This window comes from Oncorhynchus keta, chromosome 33, assembly GCF_023373465.1.
Source record: "Oncorhynchus keta strain PuntledgeMale-10-30-2019 chromosome 33, Oket_V2, whole genome shotgun sequence".
In the NCBI taxonomy this organism is placed as follows: Eukaryota; Metazoa; Chordata; class Actinopteri; order Salmoniformes; family Salmonidae; genus Oncorhynchus; species Oncorhynchus keta.
In genome coordinates this window covers 4,394,990-4,421,465 of record NC_068453.1, presented here as the reverse complement: position 1 = coordinate 4,421,465, position 26,476 = coordinate 4,394,990, and the positions used below count along the sequence as shown (strand labels likewise).

The 26,476-nt window shown below is 41.2% G+C and overlaps 1 protein-coding gene and 2 long non-coding RNA genes across 7 annotated transcripts in view; 2 read left to right on the top strand and 1 right to left on the bottom strand.

The window, feature by feature from the left end:
- Positions 1-5,628: 5,628 nt before the first annotated feature.
- Positions 5,629-26,476, bottom strand: part of LOC118366069 (uncharacterized) — a 232,255-nt gene continuing 211,407 nt past the window's right edge. Inside the window, exons 1-4 of one of the 5 annotated variants that reach the window (XR_008088918.1) lie at positions 12,226-12,375; positions 11,806-11,906; positions 6,927-7,119; positions 5,629-6,870 (exon numbers count right to left, since the gene is read on the bottom strand). This is a non-coding gene — a long non-coding RNA (uncharacterized LOC118366069). Of the gene's footprint in view, positions 7,120-11,805; positions 11,907-12,225; positions 12,376-14,674; positions 14,796-26,476 lie in introns of those variants that run through there. The other 4 variants (XR_008088921.1, XR_004821867.2, XR_008088922.1 and 1 more) reach the window with 4 other exon arrangements.
- Positions 14,380-15,415, top strand: LOC118366070 (uncharacterized). Its single transcript, XR_004821868.2, has 2 exons — positions 14,380-14,457; positions 14,719-15,415. It is a non-coding gene; the product is annotated as an uncharacterized LOC118366070 (long non-coding RNA).
- Positions 20,387-26,476, top strand: part of alcama (activated leukocyte cell adhesion molecule a) — a 64,300-nt gene continuing 58,210 nt past the window's right edge. Inside the window, exon 1 of the mRNA XM_035748413.2 lies at positions 20,387-20,641. Coding sequence (XP_035604306.1) covers positions 20,584-20,641 — 58 coding nt within the window. The 5' untranslated portion in view covers positions 20,387-20,583. The remainder of the gene's footprint in view (positions 20,642-26,476) is intronic.

The following is a 26,476-nucleotide window of genomic DNA, read 5'->3' as shown; positions in this document are numbered from 1 at the left end:
TCTGAGGTGCAGTTAACTCTAATGAAGTTATCCTCTGCAGCAGAGGTAACTCTGGGTCTTCCTTTCCTGTGGCAGTCCTCATAGCGCTTGATGGTTTTTTGCGACTGCACATGTAGAAACTTTCAAAGTTCTTGAAATGTTCCGGATTGACTGACCTTCATGTCTTAAATTAATGATGGACTGTCGTTTCTCTTTGATTATTTGAGCTGTTCTTGCCATAATATGGACTTGGTCTTTTGCCAAATAGGGCTATCTTCTGTCTACTACCCCTACCTTGTCACAACACAACTGATTGGCTCAAACAAATTAAGAAGGAAAGAAATTCCACAAATGAACTTTTAACAAGGCACACCTGTTAATTGAAATGCATTCTAGGTGACGACCTCAAGAAGCTGGTTGAGCGAATGCCAAGAGTGTGCAAAGCTGTAATCATGGCAAAGGTTGGTTTCTTTGAAGAATCTCAAATAAAAAATGTTTTTTGATTTGTTTAACACTTTTTTGGTTACTACATGATTCCATATGTACTATTTCATAGTTTTGATGTCTTCTATTTTTCTACAACGTTGCAAATAGTACAAATAAAGAAAAACCCTTGAATGAGTAGGTGTGTCCAAGCTTTTGACGGGCACTGTAAATCCATCAAGCCCGCATGGCATCCAGCCACAGCAGATGAGGACGATAAACTTCCAATTTGCGTTTTCCCCATAAATTTGCGCAGAATTGAAATGTGCTTGCTAAGGAAAGCCACCTCATTCCTGTAATCCTCCGCAAGCATTGCCGCATTGGCACTCCGGATTGTCAATATTTTCCTGGACAAACTAGCTAGCTAGTTGGTAGCAGGTGTTGACACAAACAATTATGAACAATATACAACTAAAACTTCAGAAACAACAGGCTGAAACAACAGGTCGAGGCGCAGGAGGTATTCAAGCTCATGACAATAAAGCTTCTGAGCGAGCGAAACAACGTGTGTTGTGTGCCAATCAGATTAAAGATATCTAAAATTATAAATGTGTTAATTGTTCATATTTAATTGTGTAATCTTGTGTGTGTGTGTTTTTGTAGAAATCTTCTAAATAAAAATGTAAATATGTTTTGTTTACCTCATGCATCCTTATGAGAAACATTCAAGTAACTTTAAAGGGGAAGTTAGCCCCAAAACACTTATGAGCCCTTTATAACACTTGCCTGGATGTTTGTCAGTACCCCTGGCAGTTTTTAGGTCCATTGTTTGAGTTTTTAGATTTCTGTATTTTTATATAAAAATGCTGACTTTCTGAAATGACCTAAAATGTATTAAAAACAATGTACTTATTGTTGCATAAACAACAATTGGTGTCTTGCCACTGAATTTCCAAATAAGTGATTTTTTTAATGTAAAAAGTATTTTTTTAAACAAAAAACAAATTGTCTGTAATCCGGTAGATACTGTTCTTCGTGCTTCTAAGATTGATCATTACAGGAGGTGGGACAAAGGAGGAACATCTTACTATTGGTCTTCAAGAAAAAAAGAACGCAAACAAAGAGATGATAACTAGCTAGACTAGCAGTTAGTAAACGCTGAAGAAAAGAAAGGCAAATAACGTTAGTAGTCAAGTAGCTGAGTAATGTTGGCCAAAATGAAGTGCCTTGTACCCGGGGCCAATAATGTTGTGGTCAGATACAAATAAACTGCACATTTACACTTTTCCAGACCATCCTGGAAACGGTCTGATGTGCATTCTCTGCATTCCGGCAGATGTTATTAATTGTCAGTGGAGCAGTCCACAACGTTACGTTGGGGGTGCCTCACGAGGCTGATTTGCGTTCTGAGGACAGCATTGCTTTTTTTCTAATCAAACTCGAAAATCTAATCAAACTCTTCATGAGAGCCCATGAGCTCATGTTGCGCAGCATTTCTATAGGCTATTCAATAGCGGTAGAAAACAGAGTTAGGGCTGTTAATAAAAAGAGGATCCCATCAGATTTCTATAGGCTAAGCCTACTACAGTTGAAGTCGGAAGTTTACATACACCTTAGCCAAATACATTTAAACTCGGTTTTTCACAATTCCTGACATGTAATCCTAGTAAAAATGCCCTGTCTTAGGTCAGTTAGGATCACCACTTTAAAAAATGTGGAATGTCAGAATAATAGTGCAGAGAGAATGATTTATTCATCACATTCCCAGTGGGTCAGAAGTTAACATACACTAAATTAGTATTTGGTAGCATTTCCTTTAAATTGTTTAACTTGGGTCAAACATTTCAGGTAGCCTTCCACAAGCTTCCCACAATACGTTGGGTGAATTTTGGCCCACTTCCTGACAGAGCTGGCGTAACTGAGTCAGGTTTGTAGGCCTCCTTGCTCGCACACGCCTTTTCAGTTCTGCCCACACATTTTCTATGGGATTGAGGTCAGGGCTTTGTGATGGCCAATCCAGTACTTTGACTTTGTTGTCCTTAAGCCATTTTGCCACAACTTTGGAAGTATGCTTGGGATCATTGTCCATTTGGAAGACCCATTTGCGACCAAGCTTTAACTTCCTGACTGATGTCTTGAGATGTGGCTTCAATATATCCACACAATTTTCCAGCCTCATGATGCCATCTATTTTGTGAAATGCCCCAGTCCCTCCTGCAGCAAAGCACTCCCACAAAATGATGCTGCCACCCCCCGTGATTCACAGTTGAGATGGTGTTCTTTGGCCTGCAAGCTTCACCCTTTTTCCTCCAAACATAACGATGGTCATTATGGCCAAACAGTTCTATTTTTGTTTCATCAGACCAGGGGACATTTGTCCAAAAAGTATGATCTTTGTCCCCATGTGCAGTTGCAAACCGTAGTCTGGCTTTTTTTATGGTGGTTTTGGAGCAGTGGCTTCTTCCTTGCTGAGCGGCCTTTCAGGTTACGTCGATATAGGACTCATTTTACTGTGGATATAGATACTTTTGTACCTGTTTCCTCCAGCATCTTCACAAGGTTCCTTTGCTGTTGTTCTGGAATTGATTTTCACTTTCATCACCAAAGTACATTCATCTCTTGGAGACAGAACGCGTCTCCTTCCTGAGCGGTATGACGGCTGCATGGTCCCATGGGGTTTATACTTGCGTACTATTGTTTGTACAGATGAACGCGTTACCTACAGGCATTTGGAAGTTGCTCCCAAGGATGAACTAGACTTGTGGAGGTCTACAATTCTTTTTCCGAGGTCTTGGCTGATTTCTTTTGATTTTCCCATGATGTCAAGCAAAGAAGCACTGAGTTTGAAGGTAGGCCTTAAAATCCATCCACAGGTACACCTCCAATTGACTAAAATTATGTCAATTAGCCTATCAGAAGCTTCTAACGCCATAACATAATTTTCTGGAATTTTCCAAGCTGTTTAAAGGCACAGTCAACTTAGTGTATGTAAGCTTCTGACCCACTGGAATTGTGATACAGTGAATTAAAAGTTAAATAATCTGTCTGTAAACAATTGTTGAAAAAATTACTTGTGTCATGCACAAAGTAGATGTCCTAACCGTCTTGCCAAAACTAGTTTGTTAACAAGACATTTGTGGAGTGGTTGAAAAACGTTTTTTAATGACTCCAACCTAAGTGTATGTAAACTTCTGACTTCAACTGTCTATTTATTTCTTAACTTTCCTAATATTAAGCACATTGCTCATATTTACAACAGGAGTATAGCCTACCTGGCTGGCATGAAAATAAACCACGTAGAAAAGCGTCCTCCGTTCGCTATTTAAGTGCATAGATGACATGTATTTTTTTCCTCTGTCCCGGTTTCGTGCATGATAATGGTCCATTCTAAATCAAAACAAATGTCACACCTATATTATTTTGCATATGTAAAGAAAATATTAAATCAAGAATAGTCTGATGGGTGACAATATTAGCCTATCACTTGTGAATGATATATTATCACTTGTGAATGATGCCCAGAATAAGAAACATTGTTTTTTTTTAGACTTGTACGAATCAGTTGCACACCTCATGTAGCCTAGCCCATGGGCCTATATGTTTTAATAAGGTTTGTAATCACAACTAAATTGGCCAAATAACTTCTTAAAATTAAGCACATTTCATCAGCTTTACAAGGGGTGTAGAGCCTAACTGGCATACCTACACAGCGCGTGAGATTCAAGTTTCGGGAAGATAATTTTCACCTAAAAATGCACCTTCATTTTTCTTATTTAACCTTCATTTAACTACACAAGTCAGTTAAGAACTTTTTTTTTTACAATAACAGCCAAACCCTCCCCGCTACCAGACGACACTGGTCCAATTGTGCGCCACCGTATAGGACCTCCGATCACTGCCGGTTGTGATACAGCCCGTGATCGAACCAGGGTCTGTAGTGAAGAATCTAGCACTGATATCCAGTGCCTTAGACCGCTGCCCCACTCGGGAGCCCAAATATATAAGCAGCATGTGAGTTTCAAGTTTGGGGAAGATAATTTTCACCATAAAAATGCACCTTATAATAAAATCATTACATGCATAATTGCTTTCACTTTTGATAACGGTGTTGTACGCTAATGGAACATTTGTGCTTATAGTGCTTTGCTGAGCTTATAATGTGAAGAAATAGCTTAATAGTTTATCAACATTTTAAGCTAAATGTTCTGAACTGTTGTGTCAGCCACATTGCATGCTAGTGGTTGTGTTAATTTGGAATCTATCACATCCCACAACTTTCCCAGACTATGTTTGGAATACTTGACTTTTCGTTGACTTTGGTACTATGGGGGATAGTATATTGACATTGGCTAGTGCTTTTGCTGTTCGTTAGGCCTACTCATCTTGTTGGCTGACAAAAAGTAAATGTGGACGGTTCTTCCAATATCTTCAATATGCACCTCGGAATTGGATAAGGACGTGCGCAGTTGCGTCCCTGATGTGTCTGTCTTCACTTGAAGCCTGTAAGAAAGACCTGACAGAGAGCTGTGTGAGTGAGAGACGTATCAGATTGCGCAGCACACTCAGGGAGAAGGGCACAACGCAGCACTATAATTGCTTGACAAACACTGGCTGACGAAATGTTGTGACCGCCACAGCCCTACTTTTTATTAAAAAGCTTGATCTGCTTTCCCAATGAAAAGTATTTTGAAAATTAAAACATATAATTTATGGAAAATATGTTTCTGGACGATGCACCATGCTGCTATATTCCGGTGCCCTGGCTCAGCATATTCGAATCAGCCCACTCTATCTCTATGACCCCACGGTTCTCAAACCTTGTACCTAGAACTCTACCGTCCCATAGGTTTTCACTCCAACCCAACCCTAAACAAGCTCACCTGTTGGAGTGAAAACCTACAAGACTGTAGCTCACCAGGAACAAGTTTGTAAATCCCTGGTCCAACTAATGCCGAGTGAAAGTGTGATTGGCATAGTAACTGTGTAATTGTTGTGTTTATAATAACATTTTTAAGTGTTTATAATAAAAAATACTAAAGAAATAACTTTTTTCTTGAAAATGTTATTCGTATAAGATGCTATGAGCCTCCTCAACTTCCTGGAATCCAACATAGCTGTGGTTGGGATCAGGGTAGTTAGATCTAATTGCTGCCACCAAACAGGCTGGGAGTACCCGTCTTTGGCCTCGACTTAGACGTTCTCCCCTCAGCATCCACTCAAGAGTCATCCAATAAGAGACCAGTCTGTATTGTCTAGAGACAGAAAATAAATACATGACAATGACAAATACAACAATCAAGAAAATAAATAGGCCTAAGCCTATACAATATCAAATATAACAGGCTCAGGCATCATTAATTGGTACTATCCCCAAGTTTGGAAAGCGGCCAATGTACTCCCCCTTCACAAAGGTGGTGACCCTTGTGACCTAAATAATTATTGGCCTATTTTATAAACTTTCTTTCCTAGCTAAAATATTAGAATTTTTGATTAATTCTCAACTAAGATCTTTCTTATCTGTGAATTTTTTTCTAAATGTACATCAGTCGAGTTTGACCAGGCCATAGCACTAGCTCTGCCTCATCCCTAATTACAATTAGGGATGTGGTTAACTTTATGGATAAAACATTCTGCTGCCTTCTTCATTGACCTGTCAAAGGCTTTCCATACTATTGATCACTCACTGCCAATTCAGAGGCTTTACTTTTTTTACTACATGATTCTATATGAGTTATTGCATCGTTTTTATGTCTTCATTAAACAGATTAAAAACTCAAACCAAGTTTATTCACCCACTGGGTCACACAGTTGCGTAAGACAAAAACATATTTACACAAGCACTGGAGTTTAAACCTACCTCCTAAGGAGTCTCCTCCTTACACATCGGGATAGCCACTATATCTCTGTTGCTAGACAGAACTTTAGTGATGCCTGTTCTTTCTCACTTCATCTAACCTGACTTCTGCCCAAATTCCCCACTCCTCCCCAACTCACGGCTGTCCTTGTACCAGACTGTGACCCTTCTCCTTTCCATAGGATACCTGATGTCTAACAATAACATGTTCTGACGGAACGTAAACATTCTACAATCCCCTCCCTCCCTCAGTAACATGAATAAGGATATTTCAAGTTTAGAACTCATCAGTTCCACCCTTTGAACATGAACTCCATGCTGTTCAACATTATATACACTTGGAAATAACTTATAAATAAACAAAAAAATAAAGCACAAAGAAGAAATAAAATATGATTAATATTCACAGTTGATGATTAGGTTTACCCCTCTGAGACTTATGCCCTCTGATCTATAATCACACTATGTACACTCGTATTTCCATCTCTCGTCGGACAACTGATAATGACATTTCAGCTGGAGCTTTTGACTTCCTCCATTTCAGCTGGAGCTTTTGACTTCCTCCATTTCAGCTGGAGCTTTTGACTTCCTCCATTTCAGCTGGAGCTTTTGACCTCCTCCATTTCAGCTGGAGCTTTTGACCTCCTCCATTTCAGCTGGAGCTTTTGACTTCCTCCATTTCAGCTGGAGCTTTTGACTTCCTCCATTTCAGCTGGAGCTTTTGACTTCCTCCATTTCAGCTGGAGCTTTTGACTTCCTCCATTTCAGCTGGAGCTTTTGACTTCCTCCATTTCAGCTGGAGCTTTTGACCTCCTCCATTTCAGCTGGAGCTTTTGACCTCCTCCATTTCCTCCATCGTGTTCCTAAGAGATTGAAAGCACAAAATGTCACGTTCTGACCATCGTTCGTATGTGTTTTCCTTGTTTTAGTGTTGGTCAGGACGTGAGCTGGGTGGGCATTCTATGTTGTGTGTCTGGTTTGTCTATTTCTATGTTTGGCCTGATATGGTTCTCAATCAGAGGCAGGTGTTAGTCATTGTCTCTGATTGGAAACCATATTTATGTAGCCTGTTTTGTGTTGGGTTTTGTGGGTGATTGTTTCTGTCTCTGTGTTTGCACCAGATAGGGCTGTTTAGGTTTTCGCACGTTTATTGTTTTTGTTAGTTTATTCATGTATAGTGTCTTTATAAATTAAACATGAATAACCACCACGCTGCATTTTGGTCCAGCTCTCTTTCACCAGAAAACCGTTACACAAAACTTGAAAACCAAAAAGAAATACAAAACATAACGAGTATTAATAATGTGTTAAGTTATGCATAATTATATATGCAACGAAAAAAGTTTGATAACATGACGATTCTCACTCTCTCTTCACTTTACTCTATGCCTTCAGGATACTTTTTCTGCTGGGTTCAAAAAACACGAAGGCCCTAAAAAAAAACAACTCCTCATGCATTCACCCAGTATTGCCCCTGTCAGGCTACAGTTTCCAAGAAGTGTTCCCAAGCCATATCATTTTCACTTTGTTCCCTATCTCCTTCTTCCTCCATAGCCACTCAATATACATGTGCGGTGGCTTTAATCAACTTTACCTCATCTTGAGGTAACTCAACACGGTATATATGTTTAACATCAATGCCCTCAGAAGATGATATCTCAACAGTGCTACAAAGGTAACCCCTGCAACTACTAACACTGCCCTCAGAATATTATATCCCAACAGTGCTACCAAGGTAACCCCTGCTACTACTAACACTGCCCTCAGAAGATGATATCCCAACAAGTGCTACCAAGGTAACCCCTGCTACTACTAACACTGCCCTCAGAAGATGATATCCCAACAGTGCTACCAAGGTAACCCCTCCTACTACTAACACTGCCCTCAGAAGATGATATCCCAACAGTGCTACCAAGGTTATCCCTGCTACTACTAACACTCCCCTCAGAAGATAATATCCCAACAGTGTTACCAAGGTAAGCCCTGCTACTACTAACACTGCCCTCAGAAGATGATATCCCAACAGTGCTACCAAGGTTATCCCTGTTACTACTAACAGTGCCTTCAGAAGATGATATCCCAATAGTGCTACCAAGGTAGCCCCTGCTTACTACTAACACTCCCTCAGAAGATGATATCCCAACAGTGTTACCAAGGTAACCCCTTCTACTACTAACACTGCCCATCACGCGGTCCTTCTGTAGCTCAGTTGGTAGAGCATGGCGCTTGTAACGCCAGGATAGTGGGTTCGATCCCCGGGACCACCCATACGTAGAATGTATGCACACATGAATGTAAGTCGCTTTGGATAAAAGCGTCTGCTAAATGGCATATATTATTATTATTATTACTTTTAAGTTATATTCCAATATTATGATATTTGTTCTACTGCTACATTGGTGTCTTGAACATTATAAGCCACACAGCTGAGTATGTGTGCATATTGTGGGTGTTCTTCAGTATTGTCAATTTTCATGCTGTACATTGATGTCTAGAAAATTAGGCTATAAGAAATTTGGCCTGCAGCTATTCTCGAGTATGTGGGCATACTGCAGTGATGTCTAAAATGCTTTGAATTAATCAGCACCTTGGAGAGTGCTGTCAGTTTCACCACCATATACAGTGTGGAGAACAAGTATTTGATACACTGACGATTTGGCAGGTAACGAGTTCAAACAGGTGTCGTTAATACAGGTAACGAGTGGAGAACAGGAGAGATTCTTAAAGAAAGACTTACAGGTCTGTGAGAGCCAGAATTCTTACTGGTTGGTAGGTGATCAAATACTTATGTCATGCAATAAAATGCAAATGAATTACTTAAAAATCATACAATGTGATTTTCTGGATTTTTGTTTTAGATTCCGTCTCTCACAGTTGAAGTGTACCTATGATAAAAATTCTACATGACCTCTACATGCTTTGTAAGTAGGAAAACCTGCAAAATCAGCAGTGTTAGAAATACTTGTTCTCCCCACTGTAGTAGGCTACTTGGCTGCTACGTTGTGTTTGACACTTATTTTCTCAATGAGCCCCCGGATATTGATAAAAGTTACCTTGTCTTAGAGAGAGTTAGACGGTTATCAAAACGTCACGACAGGGTAAGCCTACACAAAACACAGCCCTTACTTTAAGTGTTTCTAAAAAACCCTACGGGAAGAATTAATGGTGGAAAAAAAGATTGGAACGATATTCTTGTTTGGCCGTTAGGTTTCATGGGTATTATAACTCATACTATGGCCTTTCATTTCAAGTTGTGGGCACAAAGACATGAAAGACAGACAAACAAACGCCAAAGAGGAATAAGCTGCTGAAATTAACCAGAATTAAGTAAATTCAAAGACGGATCACTTTAATTTACACCATACACTTTTACAACATTCATTTCATTGTAATAATGTTGAAGTACTCTAACTAACAATGGACTGTTCCTCAATAAAAATGTAAGAAGATTTTAAACGGTTGGCCCACCTCTGGTCACTAAAGGTCCCATGAGGTATAGAGTGTATCAAACGGTATTCCTATCATGTAGTAATGTGTATACAATATCATGTAAAGGTTATGAATAATGTACACTGCTCAAAAAAATAAAGGGAACACTTAAACAACACAATGTAACTCCAAGTCAATCAGAATTCTGTGAAATCAAACTGTCCACTTTAGGAAGCAACACTGATTGACAATAAATGTCATATGCTGTTGTGCAAATGGAATAGACAACAGGTGGAAATTATAGGCAAATAGCAAGACGCCGCCAATAAAGGAGTGGTTCTGCAGGTGGTGACCACAGACAGCTTCTCAGTTCATATGCTTCCTGGCTGATGTTTTGGTCACTTTTGAATGCTGGCAGTGCTTTCACTCTAGTGGTAGCATGAGACGGATTCTACAACCCACACAAGTGGCTCAGGTAGTGCAGCTCATCCAGGATGGAACATCAATGTGAGCTGTGGCAAGAAGGTTTGCTGTGTCTGTCAGTGTAGTGTCCAGAGCATGGAGGCGCTACCAGGAGACAGGCCAGTACATCAGGAGACGTGGAGGAGACCGTAGGAGGGCAACAACCCAGCAGCAGAACCGCTACCTCCGCCTTTGTGCAAGGAGGAGCAGGAGGAGCACTGCCAGAGCCCTGCAAAATGACCTCCAGCAGGCCACAAATGTGCATGTGTCTGCTCAAACGGTCAGAAACAGACTCCATGAGGGTGGTATGAGGGCCCGACGTCCACAGCTGGGGGTTGTGCTAACAGCCCAAAAACCATGCAGGACGTTTGGCATTTGCCAGAGAACACCAAGATTGGCAAATTCGCCACTGGCGCCCTGTGCTCTTCACAGATGAAAGCAGGTTCACACTGAGCACATGTGACAGACGTGACAGAGTCTGGAGACGCCGTGGAGAACGTTCTGCTGCCTGCAACATCCTCCAGCATGACCGGTTTGGCGGTGGGTCAGTCATGGTGTGGGGTAGCATTTCTTTGGGGGGCCTGACTGCCATTAGGTACCGAGATGAGATTCTCAGACCTCTTGTGAGACCATATGCTGGTGCGGTTGGCCCTGGGTTCCTCCTAATGCAAGACAATGCTAGACCTCATGTGGCTGGAGTGTGTCAGCAGTTCCTGCAAGAGGAAGGCATTGATGCTATGGACTGGCCCGCCCGTTCCCCAGACTTGAATCCAATTGAGCACATCTGGGACATCATGTCTCGCTCCATCCACCAACGCCACGTTGCACCACAGACTGTCCAGGATTTGGCGGATGCTTTAGTCCAGGTCTGGGAGGAGATCCCCCAGGAGACCCTCCGCCACCTCATCAGGAGCATGCCAAGGCGTTGTAGGGAGGTCATACAGGCACGTGGAGGCCACACACACACGACTGAGCCTCATTTAGACTTATTTTAAGGACATTTCATCAACGTTGGATCAGCCTGTAGTGTGGTTTTCCACTTTAATTTTGAGAGTGACTCCAAATCCAAATTTCCATTGATAATTTTTGTGTGATTTTGTTGTCAGCACATTCAACTATGTAAAGAAGTATTTAATAAGAATATTTAATTCATTCAGATCTAGGATGTGTTATTTTAGTGTTCCCTTTATTTTTTTGAGCAGTGTATATATATAAATTAAAAGGTACTCTGCATTCTGCTTCCTCCTATAGGAAAACCTCGCTACTGTAGATGCAATGTAATTTGACGTCATTGTATCTGTGGCCAATAACCTTGAGCCTACTTGGATGGGTACTTAGATTTTGCGGTGATGTAGTGTCCCCATGAGACAGAACACTGAGCCAATCACGGTGCAACTGGAGAACATTCCCCAATCAAGGCGCAACTGGAGAACATTACCAACCCCTTCGCTCCGCATTTTCCGCTGGCTGCCCCACCACCACAGAAAGCACTGAACTAGGCTGAAACACCTGCATTTTGGAGCTGCCTTACTCAAGAAAGCAAAAAAGAGACCAAGTTTGTATGTGGCTATATTAAGTCAATTATTTTATTCACATTTAAAAAAAAACGGATATGTGACAGGTATTGATGTCAGAATAACATGCAAAACATGCCCCACCTGCCTTGATTGACAGGTCACAGCTGGATGTGACCAGGTACCAGGATGTCCGGTCTGTCCCCTCATCTTCACTGGAGGATGACTCCATGTCCTCATCTGAACTGAGGTGTTGAATAAAAGGGACCCTCGGTCAGAAACTTTACAGGTCAGAAGCGACAGTCTCGGTCAGAATCGTTATTCTTAGTATAGAGCTCTTTATAAACCGGGTAGTTTGCATACTGGATGTTGATTGGCTAAAAACAGCATTTAGCCGTGTGTATGTGAGAGTGTATACGGTCACCATGATATCATTGCGCCTTTTCACCTCGATAAAATGGCTACAGCAATAATAGTTCCACATGACGATGTAGAAAATAAACGTTAAAATGAATTTGATAGAAACCTAAACGAATTGTGAAACAAACAAAAGTAGGCACTTACCCGCTTCACTGACTGGTGCGCCGAACAAGGGATACATTGTGAGTTTGTGAATACAACCAAAATGGAGCTGAAAGTCATTTTACGGGACTTTTATGGTTAAGTGAGAAACATGAATGGCGAAAAGGATGGGATTAGCAGCTAAACTGCCGCTGGACTTGAACCGACATATCAATGACCCCCTCTCAGTCTGGCATGGAATATACAGGACACCGAAATCACAACGCGCAACAATGTGTCGTCTCTCAGCGTAATTAAAAAGTTGAGGAAGAGGGATGCGACAAAGCAGTGAATGGATACTATGTTATGTAACTGTTAGTTAGCTAGTTACATCATTCTAAATGTACCCTGACAATATAACCGGTCGTTTTGTAGTCCTAACTATTAGCTAACGTTGTTTTCCCCTGTGTTTCAATGGACACATGTCAAGAGCCGATAGGAGTGAACACCCTCGCAACAATGCTGCCAAAATCCTGAAAAATAGCTGGCTCGTCACAGATGTACACAAACTACTACCTCCGTCATCCATTTACAGTAGGGTGGAGCCAACAAACATGGAACATTTTTTTCATTTGTGCACAATAAATGACAACATTCAGATCAATGTTAATAAATAATTGTCATTCTATAAAGGGGCGCTAATGCTCGGTTTTTGCATACATTTAATGTAAGCTTGCCATCTTGCCTGTGGTTATGTTGCATAGCAACCAGTTTAGCGTTGATACTTTCGTCCGGACTACTTTTTCTGGCAGTATGTATTTATTGTGAATGTATTTATTAAAGCAACATTTTCAATATAGATGTGTAGTTTCTTGCCTTACTGTGTTGGCAACCGGTTTATAAAAGCAATAAGGCACTTTGGGGGTTAGTGGTATATGGCCTATGTACCACGGCTAAGGGCTGTATGCAGGCACTCCACGTTGCGTCGTGGTAAGAACAACCCGTAGCCTTGGTATATAACCCATATACCACACCCTCTTGGGCCTCATTGTTTAAATAGACGCTCAGCGCTATATCAAATCGCAAAGGGCCTACACTGGAGCCAGTTTCACATTTTCAACCGTAAACAATCATAACATTTTGTTCATCGTTATAATTGGTCAGGGGAACATATCCATCGATCTAACTGTTGTATATAATGACCCTCGCTTGGTTAGCTGCCGAGACTCAATAGCGCCCCACGTCATGTGCCAGTACCACACGGCAGGTCTGCCATTGTAAATGGCCATTGTTTTTGTTCCTGAAGGGAATAAGCTAGAAAATAGTTAGCTCGCTACGTTACTTCAGCTGCATTGCATTGCAAATGTCGGCGGGAAGCGGTGAAAAATACAAACTTTGGACAACTATATGATTATCCAGAATTTATTAGAACACAGAATGTTACATTCACTCCAGAGGAGTATCAAATGTAAAATAACGTATATAAGGAAACTATGTCTATGTTACTATTCCCTCTGCTAACATGTACTGGAATGCAGCCCTCGGACAAGTGAACTGGAACAGTTTCGTTGTTATCTGGTAAATATTGTACATCTAATAAGGTGAAAGAGGTATCATACGAACTCATTCATAGAATCTACCCTGTAAAATACCTTTATTATACACAGATTTAAAATAGCTATTGATATCAAACGTGTATTTTGTGATTGTGACCCAGAGACTCTTGACCATTTTGGGACTGCTCTTATGTCAGAAGATTTTGGTGTGAGTTAGAAGATTTTATTTGAAAAGAAACAACTATTAATGTTAATTTGAAAGACTATTTGAAAGACGAGATATTGTGTTTTATTTTGAATGATATGGACCCTGATTTAACTTTCATTGTTAATTTGTTTATCTTTCATGGAAGATTCTTTGTCCATAAAATGAAGTGGGCAGAGAACAAACCTCTTTTCACATGATTTAAGATAGAATTGAAATATTATTTTGAAATTCTCAGTAAATGAAAAAACAAAAAAGCAATTACGCACCATAAAAGTATTTAACAAATTGAAAATTAATCTGGATATGTAATACCCCTGTCTGTTAGGTTTATGTACTCTTGTTTGTATATTTCTGTTTTTTGTTGTTGTATTTGTTGTGTTCATAATAAAAATAAAAATCACCACCGGCGACCGCTGGGCGATGACCAATCATATCGAGTGATTCCCATGACGAGATTGACGCTATGCGACCCAAGGCTGGAGACCGTCTTTAGCAAAGATGGCTGACAAAAATACTGGGACGGAGGGAAGTGTAAGTGATTACAACGTTATAACGAATCAGGCAAAACATGACAGGAATATGTTAGTTAATGTGGAGACAAACGATTACGCATATGTTGTTGTCATAAAGTTAATTTAGGAAAATCGCGATTTAGCAAGCTAGCTGACTATGCATCGTGTAAATACTCTAAAACCGGTTCATCTCAATATCTAACTCCCTCCATATGCATTGATCTGTGTTTACGTACCCCAGTTTCTGTGTTGTGGTTTTGTTTATATGTGTGTGTTTCAGGATGGCTTCCTGATATTCCCCCAAGCAGCTGATTGGTCAGCCCCATTGATGATTGGAGCTGACCCCGCCCTCTTGTCAGAAACAGCAGTCTTCAATTACCGACTCCTTCTGAAGCTATATAAGCCAGTGTTCTGTTGCTCAGAAGAGCGATGATTAGTGTGTTCTGTGTTGATTGTTGTTATTAAGAGAGCTGAGGGTGATAGGCTATGTTGGTTGTTTCTTAGAAAGAGTTTATTGTTATATCCTGTATTGGTTGTTGCTCAGAGAGAGCTTCTTTGACATCTTGTGTTGGTTGTTGCTCATATAGTTTGTGTATAGTATTTTCTAGCCGGTTCTGCAAAGGTATGTGCATGCCAAAAGGTCCGTTATGATTAGTAATTATTCTGTTTTTGTTCCCGGGGGGCACACCACACCACACCACACCACACCACACCACCTAGGGAGTGCTTAGGCAAGAGGCCTGCGGGCATACATAACCTGTAGTATTCACTGTCTACGCACACTAGGTAAGGCCTGGTCGGACTACCCCCTGTATTTTGGTTAGTGCACCAGGTGGTGCTGAGTTAGGTAAGTAGTGGGTAGGCAGGTAAGGTAGGAGCTGGGGCTTTGACATTGAGTTTCTTTGTTTTGGTTCTGTCCAGCCCCTTTTCCCCAAATTTACAGTGTGAAGGAATCAATAAATTCCCTGTAAGTGGTACATCCTCTGCCTTCGTCATCCTTACTCGCACCTACAGTCCCATACCTCTTCCACACCACGTAGAGTTGAGTTGTAGCAGGGTGTTGCGTTCCCTGTTCCTAGAGGCATATGTAACATAATGGGGGCTCATCTGGGATAATTCCTTTAAACCCACCGGACCCTGCTGCTCTGAGTTCTCTGTGGTTAGTGATTGAGGTGGGATGGTAGGTTGTGAGTTTGGATGACTTGTATAGTTTGTGTGTTCAGTAGACTGCAGTGTACAAAATGGCTGCCTCTGTCATCTCCAAATTTACTGAAGCGCCATCTGTTGATCGTTTGGTGGGGGTGTGGAAAGTAGACCTTGTCGCTATAGCTGACCATTATGGACTCTTTGTCCCTGCGAAAGCCCTAAAGGCTGAGCTTTTGGTGCTAGTCAGGGAGGGTTTAGTGAGATAATAAATTATCCCATTGAAAGATGAGTGAGGCTTCAGGAGAGGAGACTGATAGACCTTCCGATGCCAAGTCGGAGGACAGGGCGGAGGAAGGAATTGCTCGTACCCCCTTTACATTGCCCCGAGTTGACCCTTTATCTTCTACTTCGGGTCGTTCAAACAGGACCGCTAGGCTGAAGGTGAGGCTGGCCCCTTTAGAAATGGAGCAAAAAGATAGACGGATGCAGTTTGATCTAGAAATTAGGAAAATGGAAATCGACAAGGTTAGGATCTGACAACTGGAGCTAGACGCTGGCTCCAGTGTGACTCCACAACCTGCTCATCAATCCCACCTAGATGTGAGTGAAAATATAGCTTTAGTCCATCCATTCCGGGAGTTGATTCATATTTCTCTGCGTTTGAGTGCGCTGCGCTGCCACTGCGCTGCATTGGCCACTCGAGGTTTGGCCGCTCCTGTTGTAATGTAAATTGTCTGGGAAAGTCCAGGAGGTAGTAGCTGCTCTCTCCCTGGAAGACAGTTTACACTACGATACAGTTAAAACTACTGTGTTTTGGGCTTCTGAGTTGGTGCCTGAAGCTTATAGGCAGTGCTTCAGGAACCACAAAAAAAACGTCACTGTATGTTTGTTGAGTTTGCAAGGGACAAAGAGTCTCTGTTTAATTGCTGGTGTTCAGCCAGCAAAGCTAACACTTCTGCTGATTTTCGGGAGTTGATGCTGTTCACCGACAACCTAGAGGATTTAGGGAGAAGGGGAGAGAGGGATGAAGTGAAGGAGACTGTTCTTGAGAAATAAAGGTAGTTAAAGAGAAAGTGTTCAACAGGAATGTGAGTTTTTTTTTGCGGAAAACATGCACAGACACTCGAGGACAAACAATATAGCGTAGTTGTAGAAATAATGAAGTGTCTTACTATTCTCCATAGTTGACCCTCTTGCATATTCTTTGAAGGTGGAAGGAGCCACAGTTATACACCTGAACCTGCACAACACAATCCATCAATCGGATTGATACATGAGTGTGTGGGTTACAGGGTGTCTAATTGTTCTACATTTATTCAATATGGGTGAATCTTAAGAGCCTGTTTTGTTTTTGGACAGACATCACATCCTTACCTAAACAGCACCCTCACCTGAGAAGTAGAAATTAAAGGGAGAGAAACTGGGAATTGAATAACTGCAGTTGACATAGCTAAGTAATGTTATTAGTCACATGAGCCAAATACAACAGATATTACCTTACAGTGAAATGCTTACTTACACGCCCTTAACCTTTAAGTTTGAAGTAAAAAAAATAGAAAATAAAAGTAACATATTTAAATAGCAGCAGTAAAATAACACTAGCGAGGCTAATATACAGGGGGTACCGGTACAGAGTCAATGTGTGGGAGAACCGGTTAGTTGAGGTAATATGTACATGTAGGTAGAGTTAAAGTGACTATGCATAAATAATAAACAGAGTAGCAGCAGCGTAAAAGAGGGGTCTGGATAGCCCTTTGATTAGCTGTCTTATGGCTTGGTAGAAGCTGTTAAGAAGCCTTTTGGACCTAGACTTGGCACTCCAGTACCTGCTACCGCTCCAGTGCGGTAGCAAAGCGAACAGTCCATGACTAGGGTGGCTGGAGTCTTTGACAATTTTTAGGGCCTTCCTCTGGTATAGAGGTCCTTGGATAGCATAGTGTTGTCTATGGTGTTGCCAGGGAACAGCAACCTCTTCAAAGAAGTAGGAGGTGAAGATCGCATGGATTGCCTCTCTTGCTGCATTGTTAGACCCCATCCTTGAAACATCCTGCAGAGCTGCAGACTTCTCCTCTGGCACACTGCAGGAAGCTGCAGAGCCCCTCCTGGTCCTCGTGTCCATCATGAAGTTATGCAGGACACAGGTAGCCTTCACATGCCTGAATTCCCCAAGGAAGCAGTCCCAGATGGCCCTGGTCATCCAGAAACACATTCTTATTTACAATGACGGCCTACACTGGCCAATTGTGCACCGCCCTATGGGACTCCCAGTCACGGTCCGGTTGTGATAGAGCCTGGATTCGAACCAGGGTGTCTGTAGTGACGCCTCTAGCACAGATGCAGTACCTTAAAGACTGCTGCCTCACTTGGGTGCCTCATCAATGCAGATGGAGTTAGATATTGAGATGAACCGGTTTTAGAGTATTTACATGATGCATAGGAAGTGTAGTGTAGTGTTTTAAATTATATTTCTGTATATATGAATTACAAATCAGCCTTTAACGAGTTCAATCCTGTTTCTAGTCTATTGCATAGTTACAATGTGTAACCATTGATGTCCCAGGGCCAGGATTGGTAAACACCGTTTAAGTGTATAATTGTAATACATACATGCAGCAGCATCATTTCAAAGAATGGTGTTTGATATTCCTGATTAGAGGTCGACCGATTAATCGGAATGGCCGATTTCAAGTTTTCATAACAATCGGAAATGTTTTTTTTTTTTTTTTTTACACCTTTATTTTATCTTTATTTCACTAGGCAAGTCTGTTAAGAACACATTCTTATTTTCAATGACGGCCTAAGAATGGAGGGTTAACTGCCTCGTTCAGGGGCAGGACGACAGATTTTCACCTTGTCAGCTCGGGGGATCCAATCTTGCAACCTTACAGTTAACTAGTCCAACGCAATAACGACCTGCCTCTTGTTGCACTGCACTCCACAAGGAGACTGACTGCCTGTTACGCAAATGCAGTAAGCCAAGGTAAGTTGCTAGCTAGCATTAAACTTGTCTTATAAAAACAATCAATCAATCATAATCACGAGTTAACTTCACATGGTTGATATTACTAGATATTATCTAGCGTGTCGTGCTTTGCATATAATCTGACTGAGTATACAAGTATCTAAGTATCTGACTGAGTGGTGGTGGGCAGAAGCAGACGCATAAACATTCATTCAAACAGCACTTTCGTGTGTTTTGCCAGCAGCTCTTCGTGGTGCGTCAAGCATTGCGCTGTTTATGACTTCAAGCCTATCAACCCCCGAGATGAGGCTGGAGTAACCGGAGTGAAATGGCTAGCTAGTTAGCGCGTGCTAATAGCGTTTCAAACGTCACTCGCTCTGAGCCTTGCAGTGGTTGTTCCCCTTGCTCTGCATGGGTAAAGCTGCTTCGATGGTGGCTGTTGTTGCTGGTTCGAGCCCAGGGAGGAGTGAGGAGAGGGACGGAAGCTATACTGTTACACTTGGCAATACTAAAGTGCCTATAAGAACATCCAATAGTCAATAGTCAAACCTAGGATAGGATAAAGTAATCCCCCCCCCCTTAAAAGATTTAGATGCACTATTGTAAAGTGGCTGTTCCACTGGATGTCATAAGGTGAATGCACCAATTTGTAAGTCGCTCTGGATAAGAGCGTCTGCTAAATGACTTAAATGTAAATGTAATGTAAAGGTATATGAAATAAATGGTATAGAGAGAAATAGTCCTATATTTCCTATAATAACTACAACCTAAAACTTCTTACCAGGGAACATTGAAGACTCATGTTAAAAGGAACCACCAGCTTTCATGTTCTCATGTTCTGAACACGGAACTGAAATGTTAGCTTTCTTACATAGCACATATTGCACTTTTACTTTCTTCTCCAACACTTTGTTTTTGCATTATTTAAACCAAATTGAACATGTTTCATTATTTATTTGAGGCTAAATTGATTTTGATGTATTATATTAAGTTAAAATAAGTGTTCATCAAGTATTGTTGTAATTGTCATTATTACAAACAAAATAAATCGGACGATTAATCGGCATCGGCTTTTTTTTTTGGCCCTCCAATAATCGGTATCGGTGTTGAAAAATCATAATCGGTCAACCTCAACTCCTAATATTGGATATGACTGAAAAATGATGTCTCTCAGACATTCATATCTGAACTGCACCTTTATTTACCAAAGTAGAGTACATGATCAGTGACTATTAAATGTACAGGCTACATGTGGGTATGCTTGGTAATAACTACGAGTTGCATCCTTGGCACAAAGTTATATTATATTCTACTCAATCCATAGGCTTCATTAATGCCATTCAGACAGGTTTGAAGTCGATACAACTGGCTATGATAGCTGAGGTTCATAACTAGGTTCTGGTGCCAAACGTTTTACGGTCCATACACAGATCGGCTACATAGCTAACGTTAGCTACACACCACACCCATAGGCATACAGGCATACTTCATCTATCTGCATTGCATGGCAAATATCAGCAGAGCAAGATCACAAAAATGTACCTTACATTTGCAGTAAATGCTCTAGATTCCTCACATCCACTATTTCTGAGGAGTCCCAAAAACATGAAACAGCACGAAGTGACACGAGTATGAACTTGTAAAACACCCATAAAGCTAGATAGCTGGCTAATTTGAGGTAGTCAGCTAGCTTGCTAAATAAGTATTTTCAAAAACATATGCTTCATCATGAACTAACATGTTTTGCAGGACTCGTTACGACGTTATAAACAGGTACGTTTCTTTCCATGCTAGTATTTTACTCAGACTACTTGGCTGAAGACATCGAGCGTCAATTTCGTCATGGGAGCCAGCCCTCCCAAAACACACACCCCTCGTACTTTCACCTGCTCATTCATACGTGTATCAAGCGCTTCTCTTTTCGGGTGTAGAGAAACCAGATCATAAGCAACGAAAAACCTAAGTCTTATTACTATTATAGCGTCAAGCGTTCTTGGGTATCACAGGTAAATTCAAGAGGAAGAAATCTTTCGAAGGATGGATTCGACTGGCCGGTTCTTGCTTTCCCTCGTCACTGCTGCTACTTTTCTACAAGGTATGTAGAGCGATTTACACATACACAAGTTTCATATTTGATGTAGCCTATCTGAACACAAACAACATGGTGTAATACGTTTTTGTCCAAAGTGACACATCACACGTTGAATCAACGTTTTGTAGTCGGACCATTAAAAAAATATTGCAATATAAATTTTAATTTACATTAAAAAAAAAAATCACTTTCGTTTCTGAACTTTTAAATGAAACATTGTCTATTATAATCATCGTTATTAGGCCAAAAACAAAGTGATACATAGCAGAAAGTCGACCACAATTGAACACTAGCGGGAGTTGCACGTGTGTTGCCTGTATAGGAAGCCTATGTAGACTAGGCTACAGTCGACTGATGAAATAAACTTCTGAAACGAGACACACTCGTCACATTTTGTGGTGGGGTCTAATTAACGTTACCGTTAAGTGGACTGAATGTTAAATGTTATGTTAGAGGGCCATGAACAGTACCTAGTAATGCCTAATGCGACTTCATTCCTGGTGGACTGCTCTCATTCATTGTTGTCTATCGCTCTGTGAACGTACAAGAGTTGGCTAGCGAATCTACTGATTTGTCTCGATCTCAGGTTTCATCTAATATCAAGTTTGTCCCTCCTGTAATGAACACTGGTTTTGTTTCACATCTTAAAATTGTGTGCGTTTTTTATTTTTTAAATTCGAAATAAAACGATGGGACGTCTTCCATATCGCTGTGTTGACTTTTGCCTTTGCAGCTTGTTTTCCTGATATGTACGGTTTCGCCACAAATGTATGGACTCCCGAGCCTCCCATGGCTGTACATGTGTAACCCGATACCGCAGGGAAGCGGTGCTGTCAGTCACTACTGTAGTGAAACGAGTTGGCCTAACATACGTTAATTTATAAGCGAATCACCTTTGATACGCCTTGATAAAACAATGACGTTATACTGAAAGAATCAACATTTAAGATTTTACAATCAGACTTGTATATAGGCGCACTCTGTTCTAACGCAAGCCTACTTTGGGATGTTGATGTGAGCAAATCAACATGTAATTTAGAACTTTATTTCAATATCTCGATAATTTATCCTTATTTATACATTTTATTAAGTGTGGGTATTTTTGGTTGGGGCCACTTGTGCGTGTTCATATCTCCATTGTGTGCGTGTTTTTGGAAAGGAGGATATATATTTTTTAATAGCATTCAATATGATGAGGCATGTGATGTAATTGAAATGCAATGCTTAAGAATATACGTTACTACAGCAACATGGTGTGTCATGGAGACGAATCCATTTGAATACGTTAGTCCTAACCCATTTGTTTTGTGAAAAAAAGAGTTACAGCACCTATTTTCCATCTCTTATCATTGGCATCATCTGTCATTCCACACTCCTGCTGTTAACAGCACTGCTCTTTGTTAAAGGGAGAGGGGGTTGTCTGGACATTTGACTTATCGGGTTAACCAACTGACCCATGAAAGGTGGGCACCAGAATTATTTTGGTTTGATTCAAGCTATGCTGAAAGCCACACCAGGCCACTGATGACATGATGGATGATGTTTGAAGTTGTTTGATGTTTGAAGTCGAGCCTCTCAAGAATAGTAATCGAAAAATTGTCAAGTCATTGTACTTTCTTTTTTGCTGTTGTTGTTGCTGAGAAGTTTCATGGCATACTGGCCTGATCTGTTAAGTTACAGAGTTGCGTAGTGCCTTACAGTATTTATAAGTTCAAATGACAATTGACTGACATGACATTTTTTGTTTCACTGAGGTGGTTGCATTTTCCATTGAAACTGAAAAAAGTATAACTACAATTCCTTTGGGATGTGTGTTAGTGGAAATATGTTGCATAACAGTCACAGATGTGTCTCGTTGAATGTAATGGAATAAAACTTCACTTGACAAGGCTGCTGGTGATATGTTGTAGCTGACAAGATAATGGGTGTGGTATCCGGCTGCGTTTTACTGTACCACCAATTGCTTTAGCCTCAGGTGGAAAGTGCTGGTAACGCCAGCCACCTCGCCCAGACATGTAAAATGGCATTGGTTTTCCGTTACCGAAGAGAAATCAAATCAAATTGTATTAGTCACATGCGCTGAATACAACCTTACAGTGAAATGCTTACTTACGAGCCCCTAACCAACAATGCCTTTAAAAAAATAAAATAAAACATGGATAAGAATAAGAAATAAAGGTAACAAGTCATTAAAGAGCAGCAGTAAAATAACAATAGTGAGAATATATACAGGGAGTTACTGGTACAGAGTCAATGTGCGGTGGCTTCCCTTTGTAGTCTGTAATGGTTTGCAAGCCCTGCCACATCTGACGAGTGTCAGAGCTGGTGTAGTGCGATTCAATCTTAGTCCTGTATTGACGATTTGTTTGATGGTTCGTCGGAGGGCATAGTGGGATTTCTTATATGCTGCCGGGTTAGTCCCGCTCCTTGAAAGCGGCAGCACTAGTCTTTAGCTCAGTTTGGATGTTGCCTCTAATCCATGGCTTCTGGTTGGGGTATGTATGTACAGTCACTGTGGGGACGACGTCATCGATGTACTTATTGATGAATTCAATGACTGAGTATTAGTGCTAAACGGGACAGTGGGGGAGTTTCCATCAATCACTGGGGCAGTTCGTGTGATGGTGTGCTGGTATTTGACCTTAAACTCCCAGCACCTCTTGGAAAGTTTAGTGTCTTTTTGAAGCACCCTCCTAAAGCGCTGTCTGTCACAGGACTTAGAAATAATAGTTTCTGGCCTGTCAAATTGTTCCATTGTTCTTAAACAATTGGGGAACCACAACCAACTTGATCACTATCTTGTCGAAACACCACTATTGATGTCATGTTCCTTGTAGGAAAGGGGAATAACTAGAGGCATGGGCAACCCTCCCTCTTCCCTTCCTGTGAGCAAATGCATGATTCACCAGTAGCAAACTAGGAATGCACTTTGGTCTTCCATTCAGAGCGACAGAAAGTTTACTTTCGGTGATGTCATGGGTAAAATGTCATTTGACTGCCTGGGAACATGTGACTGTATCAAAATGGGGAAGTGAAACACTTTGTTTGCTCATGTCTCTGGAGACGAAGCTTTGCTTAAGTCCACCATGCCAAGAAGCGACTCCGTGGGGAAATAAATACAGGCTCCAGCAGCAGAATGGAGGCAGTGGAATGTGCTCATGTTTTCATGCCACCTCATTTTGATTTGAGTATTGAATTGCTTCTGGGCAAAAAGGGACATGGAGTGAAACCCCTGGCCATCAAAGGCTTTTATAGTGAATTTCTTTGGCCATGTCAAAGAATGGGGGTTCCGGTGATGCTCAGCCGGAACCCCCCCCCCCCGCCCTCCCCTCCCCGTTTCCATCAATGGCCTAACTGGCAATTAAAACAATGTTTTCAAAGTTTATAATAATTTTTCTTCACACAGTCCATTGCTGTTGTACGGAAGAGGCTTAGAAATAGTTTTGGGGGCGATTGGATTAATAGTGCTTCTTGGTGGAGCATTTTGACCGAGAGTCAGCGTTTGCTGAGTATTGTTCTCGGACTCTGAAGGTGCAAGGTTGTTCATCCATGGCTCCTCAAATCACACAATGGACTGAAGTGTGTTGCAATATTTGGAAAGATGAGCTTTAAATGGGAGCAAGACTCACCTGAGTCCTACACACGCAGTGCTTTATCAGGTATTGTGGCCATCAGTGACAGAAGTGTATAAAGTTTGCAGCCTTCCTACTTGCAGCTGTCACCACACACCTTCTCGGACTGCTGTTATTAGAATTGGATTGTGAAAACCTCAGGGCGACCTGTCAACGCACTTAAAAGGAAATCAATAGCCATCAGCAAAATCTAAACTGGACATGGACTCCCGTGCGGAGGGAAAGGGCGTTTACTACTTCCTGGAGTGAAAAAAGTGGTGTTTATCACAGTCTTAGACGTCAATCAACGGGTGAGCTTGCTATGAGCTGTTCTTGAACTGAGTGGGATTAATGAGGCACCTGCCACACACTGATCCTAATGAGAGACTGACAGGCAGTCAACAGTACTGCTCTCTCTGTGTTCCATGTCATGTTGTCAGTCTCAGCAGGCCAGCGACGCACACGTTTCCAGACTCAGGACTGGAGTTCAGTTGAAAGCTTCCTACATGGAAGTTTCTAGTCAGTGGCTAGATACTTAAAGTGCCCTGCATACAGGCTTTTAAAAGCATATTTTAGCTCATTACAGGCCAGGTAATATAAATGTATTGATGTGGTAGGGTTGGAGGATTACCATTGATCACTAAAGCACCCAATTACACTGAACATACATTTATGGGGCTATAGCTGCTCAACTCAATGGCCCACTGGCACCGGTTGTTTGCTATTTTACCTAACCATTTCCTTGGCTCTCTTATAGTGTATCCATTGTTTTCAGTGTCATGATGTCCTTGAGGAGCAGATTCAATGCATGAGCAGCACAGCGAATGAGTGTGATGTGAGGGTAGGACTCCTCCACTTTAGACCAAGCAGCCTTCATGTTCGCAGCATTGTCTGTCACCAGTGCAAATACCTTCTGTGGGCCAAGGTCATTGATGACTGCCTTCAGCTCATCTGCAATGTGGAGACCGGTGTGTCTGTTGTCCCTTGTGTCTGTGCTCTTGTAGAATACTGGTTGAGGGGAATACTGGTTGGAGATGATTATGTTAATTATTCCTTGCTCACGAACATTTGACCACCCATCAGAGATGATTGCAATAGTCTGCTTTCTCTATGATTTGCTTGACCTTAACTTGAAATCTGTTGAACTCTGTATCTAGCAAAAGAGTAGATAAAGCATGTCTGGTTGGAGGGGTGGATGCTGGGTGAAGAACATTCAGAAATCTCTTCCAATGCACATTGCCTGTGAACATCAGAGGTGAACCAGTTGCATACACAGCTCGAGCAAGACATTCATCAGCATTTCTGAGTACATTCCTCTATTGAGTCAAAAAACTTCTGATTTCAAGAGAACCATGAGCTGTTGCTATCGATAAGGTGTCTGATTCATCATTTTCACCTCGAATAGAAGTAGAGGGACTTTTGTCAGAGGTTGCTTGTTGTGAGCGCTGAGGGAACTTTATGCACTTGGTCAGATGATTCTGCATCTTTGTTGCATTCTTCACATGATTTGGCACAGTATTTGCAGATATACAGCTTTTCCTTCTACATTAGCTGCAGTGAAACATCTCCACACATCAGATGGCATTTTCCTGTAAAGATTAGAAAAGAAATAGTAAAAAAACAAACATACAATTCCATGTACAGAAACAGTTAAGCATTTAGATTAAACAACTCCTTTGTAAGACACATGTCTCTATTGAAATGGTTAGTTGCATTGTGGAGTCTTTTGTTTAGACATGTAGTTGGCTAGCTAAACAATGACCCATAATCCCTATTCATAATGTTACTACCCAGCATGAATCTGCAGGTAGCTAACCAAACAGGTTCAATGTGAGCTAGCTAACATTAGGCTATAACTAGCAATGCAAATGGCTCTGAGATACAAATCATATTACTACACAGCTCATACATGTAACATTAGGTAGCTACCTAACAGTACGCTTTAACTTGAAACAAAGATGACTTTCTGACAATTAGAAACGTGTAATATCTGAAAATGTAGCTAGCCAGACAATCTTACCCGTATACATGGATGGACGCTTCTCCTTCTGTCACAGATGCCCTTAGTTTGAAGATGTAATCCAGAGACAGGTTATTTTTATAGACTTCAGTGTGTTCTCTTTTCGACTCTCTCTGCGTATTTGCAATCAAAGGCCGGAATCTCCTTAGCTGTCATACTCTAATTCCACTGATTTCAAAACTCGGTCCTCCAGAAAGTGGATTGCAA